The 6000-nt window shown below is 39.1% G+C and overlaps 1 protein-coding gene across 2 annotated transcripts in view; it reads right to left on the bottom strand.

Moving 5' to 3' along the window:
• Positions 1-243: 243 nt before the first annotated feature.
• Positions 244-6000, bottom strand: part of DHCR7 (7-dehydrocholesterol reductase) — a 35590-nt gene continuing 29833 nt past the window's right edge. For both annotated transcript variants that reach the window (XM_060262145.1, XM_060262144.1), the window contains exons 5-8: positions 5684-5897; positions 3753-3957; positions 3024-3155; positions 244-2676 (exon numbers count right to left, since the gene is read on the bottom strand). In XM_060262145.1, coding sequence (XP_060118128.1) covers positions 2212-2676; positions 3024-3155; positions 3753-3957; positions 5684-5897 — 1016 coding nt within the window. In that variant the 3' untranslated portion in view covers positions 244-2211. The remainder of the gene's footprint in view (positions 2677-3023; positions 3156-3752; positions 3958-5683; positions 5898-6000) is intronic.

The raw sequence follows: 6000 nt of genomic DNA, 5'->3' as shown, positions 1-6000 counted from the left end.
TACAAACCCTTTGCTCTTACTGTTCAACCTAACATGCTTCATCAAAAGTACTTCTCTAAATAAAAGCATCCCCAATTTCTATGTGAGTCAATAGAATAGTTTTTCAAGAATACTCCAGACTATTGTTGAATGTTATTTTCCATTTGTGTTCCCCAAACTTTAAAAGTACTCCAACAAATACAAAATCTGATAAGCAAACAAAGTTAACTTAATTCTATTATAATAATACTGAATGCAAGTCTATTTATGAAGGCAAATTGTGTTTTATTAAAACATGGTCATAGGTAAAATCGGACGAACCAGTTGGCAATTAAATTAACTGTATTTACATCCTTTCTTCTTGTTCCCTCTTTTGAATTCAGAATTATGAACACTCCATTCCAACCTACTGCATTCAAAGTGAGTACAAAACATTGCAGTTTTAACTGTAATCAAAGTTGGTGAAGGCAGAATACAGGTTGGATCTTTAACTTTTTAAAATGTACACATTTCCCCTTTGTGTATAGCTAGCTCTTAGGTTCACATTATAGCCTAGAGCAGGGGTGGCCAACGGTAGCTCTCCAGATTTTTTTTTTTTGCCTACAACTCCCATTAGCCCTAGCCATTGGCCATGCTGGCTGGGGCTGATGGGAGTTGAAGGCAAAATAACATCTGGAGAGCTACCATTGGCCACCCCTGGCCTAGAGTTGTATCTGCTGCAAATGAACCTTCCTTTAGATTTGATCCATTTCAAGCAGTCTGCTTGATGAATTAGAAAGCTCTAGAAAATATCTGTATTTGATGCCCACTATCTCAGATCCTAGCTAGGTCTTCCCAAGTCTGGACTGTGGAACTTCACATAAAAGAAGAATCTTAAGGTGAAAAAAACCTGCATAAACAGATCAGTTTAGGTGCTTCCTAGTAAACCAAGAATCTAGTTCTCAGAATGGTAAACTAACTCCTTCTATGTTTTATGGTCTTTATCATGTTATTATAAAACCTCTTAACTAACACCCCCCAAAATTTTACAAGTACAAATTTAAATACAAGACCCATTTTAAGGCAGCTATCAGGCCACTGTTGTTTCAAAATGGCCTTCAGTTTCCATTTTTGCAAACGGTTCTTTTTCAACCACAGTTTAAGTTAAACATTCTCATGTGGTATTTTTTTGTAGATTGATCAACACTCTATAGGGATGTAGGATTTTTTTTTGTTGAAAACAATCACATCAGAGCATTTTTAAAAAGCTAGACAGAGGTGCTGCCATCCTCATTTAAAATATATGAAGGTGGTTGTATGAAAGAGGACTTGTGCATACAAAGTGAAAGGCAGTAAACAGCAAGCTTGTAAGACACAAGTTCAGGCTAGAAACTGAGGAGAGTATCCCAGCATGCAAAACAACAACAAACCACCCCTATTTGTTTTCCAGAATGCAAAAATAAATACAATTGATAGTGGTTATCCTGCTTGCTGTTTGCTTCATAAGTTTTTTTTAAAAAAACATCAACAATTGAACCAGTACAGTCATACCCTACCCTACTGTTCAGATGATTAGGGAAAATAAAATTCTATCATTGATTTTTTTTTTGCAATGGAAACTCAGGGGTATATGCATCAACTAAAATATGCCTTTCTGAGAACCACATCATCTTGTAATAATGTAAGATTAACTGTGTTCATTAAAACAAAGTTTGAGTCCAGTGGCACCTTTAGGACCAAAAGATGCCACAGAACTCAAACTCTGTTCTGATGCTTCAGACCAACACAGCTACTGAACCTGAATCTGTGTTCATTAAATAACCCATAACTCTGATTCCCTTTCCTCTGAGAGCAGTGAAGCTTGGACTTAAGCAACCAGGAATCGCCACTGTATAAACTACAGTGCAAACAAACAGTTGTGAGAGACCACTTTAGCTTGTGTACACCTTGCATTCATTATGGTGGAGCTGGAGCAAGAGACATCTCAGTTGGTAGACTCCACTGATCTTCAGTTAGGGGTTTTGTGTGATGGGTGGGGGTGGGCAAATCAGCAACAAAGAAAATATTGTTATAAGAAACTCACCCCTCACATTTTAAAAAATAAGAGTCTTGAGTTTTGAATCTTGTCCATTTAAATAGCCAAATGATATGATACTGCTGATGTCATATTATTTGGAGGTGTCCAAAACTTGTTGAAAAAAGTGGGGTGAGCTCCAAACATATTCTTTATGCCCAGCATCCAAGGTTAGGAATTTAAAAAACACCTGGAAATAGCCGATAAGGTACTATTTCACAATACCGCTTCCAGTCCTTGCCATACTTGCTGGAACATCTGTGTTCATCCCTAATACAGCGGTGGACCAGAAGAATAGTCATGTAAATAATGTAGAAATAAGGTAGGATATGTTCAAAGCCACAAGATAGGCAGTATGCCAGAGACCCCAATAAGTCTCCTGTATAGTTAAAATGGCGGGCCACTCCCCAAAATCCTGAAATTAACAATTTGCTATAATGTTTGGTTCCATCAGCTGACATATAGGAGCATTCAACATATTTAGGCTTTGTCCCCCAGATTTTACAGTTGCCATCAGTGCGACGGAAGAGATCTTTCTGATGATTGGTCATTCTGAAGAAATAGTAGCCCACTAGTCCCAAAAGCAGAATCCCAACTGCGTTACCTGTGGAAAGCTGAACAGGGTGGTAGACCAAGTATAATCCCTGAGAAGAGAAGGGACAGGGAGAAAATCTGTAAGTAACATGTTCCATTCTTCCTTCTTTTAAAAAAAGACACAAGTCTATAAACTGAGTATTTCCTCCGTCAAGGAGAGAATTGTAAAAACCAGTTTTTATTATAAGTATCTTCTTGCGCACATAGATAATTAACAAATTACTATAGCCCCCACTTTGCCTTACTAGGTAGTTTAGATAATTCTGCACTAAAATATTCGCTGGTCTGGGATTTTATGAATGATAGCCTATCTCCAAAGTAGACCACCTTTACTACAAACCAGTGGGTCCAATACTATAATTATTGTGCATGGAATCTTGTACTGTGAATGCAATACCTGCAGAGTATAGGTGTAAGGAAGCCAAACACAGTCTCCCCAGCCTAGGTACCATCCAAAATGATCGTGGCAGATGTCAATAGTTTTCAAATACCAGGCTTCATTCCAGAAAAAGTCTAAGACATATACAGCCTGAAAATAAAAGGTTGATTATCATGGTTAATCATAGCCATTTAATACTGTTCTCTTAGAACTAATGGACTATCATTGCTCTAAATTCATGGTTTGTTAATTGTGTGTAATTAAGCCTTGGCAAAGTGTATGCACAAGCTAATTTAGGGCTCTACTGAATTAATTAAACTATTTGTGAGTTATTCACTTTGCATGCTATCATTGTTATCATCATCAATTCTTATTGATTTTTTCCACTTTCACTATTTTGGTCATTCAGTACTTACTCCCATGACAGAGATTCATAGCAGATACTTAGTGAGTCCTACTTGCATAAGGCAAAGATTTACATCGCACAGGGAGTAGGGCTGAGGGAAAATCTTGCATTTTCCATCCTTGCTCTAAATGGGCATAGTATATGTGGGCGTTAGTTACTCCCACACACACATGAAAACATGCACAGGTTGTGTGAGCCCCCAGAACCCCTTTAATAGCCACAGTAAAATCAGAAACCACAGGATTATACTGGACATTTACTGCAGTTCCATATAGGTAACAGTGTATTTTCTTTTAGCTCCAGATTTTGACGTTAACTTGCATTTTAGTGAGAGTGCTTACCTGCAGGACATTGATGAGAATCATAGAATTTGTTACTTGACCATACAATTCCTTTTGTTTAGCTGCATAGGAGAGGTTAATAATAGTCCACGCTACAATGCCTGGGCGACCATTGAAAAACAGTTTGAAGTCAAACCATTTCCCTAAACGAGGATTAAATTCAATACCCATCATGAAGTCATAGAAGAAGTTACCAGTGAATTTGCTAAAATGGTGCATAAAAACAAATACAAAAGTGAAGATTAATTTTTACAACTATAATAAGTTTACAAAACAGAGTTGTAAAATAATAGCTTGTAGAAAGCAAACATAACTATTTACTTTAGTTACTACTGGAGAAGAAAAAGCAGAGCATATAACACAGGGGTGTAAAACTCATTTGCTATGAGAGCCAGATCTGACATACATGTGTCATACATGTGCCAGGTAGCTTGTGTGTCATAAAATGTAATGCCAGGTAGCGGAGATATAAACCTTATAGGGCACAAACAAACACAACTAAATTCTTTTTTACTTAAAATAAAACATGCTTAAAACATTACTGTATTTGCAATATTTTGTTAACAGTTTCTGATAACTGACACCTCTTGCTCTGAATTATTGCATCACAATCTGGAGACAATGCCTGCTTTGTAGCAATCTTGACTATGCTGTTAAGGTGTGTATGTGTAAATTGCAAGCCTACTTTTGATTTATTGATGTTCACAATAGAAATCTCATGGTCAATGATCTGTGCCCTAGGAACCAGGGGAAAACATGAAATGGCTGGGCATTGTGAGCTTCTGTACATAAGTGTTTTGTGTGTTGGTCAAGAATATGTGATGGCACCATAGATTGAGGGCTATGTGTTTATCTATAAAGCTATAATCTTCCCCAGAAAAATAACTGCAATTCCTATGAGGCAGTGCAAGAATAGAGAGACAGCCAGTATAGTAGTCACTATCAGCCTACTATCTGGGAAGCCTGGGTTCAAAATCTGCAGTCTACACAGGAAATGTGCTGGCCACACACTCTCAGCCTAATCCACCTCACTGTGGATTGTGATTATTCCTCATCTAAACTGTTCCCATTGCTTTCCTACTGAGAAAGACTGGATCAGGCCATGAATACAGTGAAAAGTGGGAGGGAACCCAGTTGCACCCAGGAGAGCCCTGACAAAACAAGCTTAACAACACACACACACACAGAGAAAATAGTAAGGCAAAATGTTCATACCTTGAATGTGTTAAAGCTCTTAGAGATGTTTTTTGCATTTCTCCAGTAGAACTGAGGCAGCTGAGCAAAGCAGCCTCTGCTCTTTTCCTCTTCCCCCTTCCTTTTCCCCAAGGGAGGAGGAGGGAGGAGAAGCCTCAGCCAGTTGAGGGGCTTGGCTCTGTAGCTCTGTTGTTTGATTAAGACAGCCAGGCTATATCGATTGCAAAGCAGAGCTACAGAGTGAAGCCTGTCCATTGGCTGAGGATCCGCCTCCATCCTTGGGGAAAAGGGGGGGGGAGATAAAGAACAAGAGGGGAGGGACGGTTGCTCAGTGGTAGAGCATCTGCTTGGGAAGCAGAAGGTCCCAGGTTCAATCCCTGGCATCTCCAAAAAAGGGTCCAGGCAAATAGGTTTGAAAAACCTCAGCTTGAGACCCTGGAGAGCCGCTGCCAGTCTGAGAAGACAATACTGACTTTGATGGACCAAGGGTCTGATTCAGTATAAGGCAGCTTCATATGTTCATGTTCAAGATGCCGATTGGCTTGGCTGCATCACAGGGAGAAACAAAAAAATGGTGACCAAAAGAAGCAGGTAAGGAAGAAGGAAGCAGACGAGGGCCATTTGCTGGTGGGCCTGATTGGAGCCCTCTGGGGCCGGATTAGGCCTGCAGGACGCATGTTTGACACCCCTGATATATTGTATGACCTTAGTCAATTATATAAACAATGCCAACATACCGGTCTTTTGCGTTAGTAGGGAACAAGTAGGCTTTCACAAATACAACTATAGATACTGCATAGCCCAGGATATTTGCACACCATAGGAGTGGAATCCAGTTGTCAAAAATGATAGTGGGTGAGAACCAGTGGAAGTGGTATGCATTTGCAAACCACAATGCATGTGTGATAAGCCAGGCTTGAAGTCCATTGATCTCATAGTTGAGTGTAACACCTGAAAGGCAAAAATGTACATGGATCAGTACAGTAAAGATATTAAATGAGAAAGATGTAGGAATGGAACATCTCTTTGATTTTGCTGAAAGAACTTTTTCTCT

This window comes from Heteronotia binoei, chromosome 21 (assembly GCF_032191835.1).
Source record: "Heteronotia binoei isolate CCM8104 ecotype False Entrance Well chromosome 21, APGP_CSIRO_Hbin_v1, whole genome shotgun sequence".
NCBI lineage: Eukaryota > Metazoa > Chordata > Lepidosauria > Squamata > Gekkonidae > Heteronotia > Heteronotia binoei.
The sequence above is the reverse complement of the archived record's forward strand: the minus strand, read 5'-3'. Positions and strand labels throughout refer to the sequence as shown.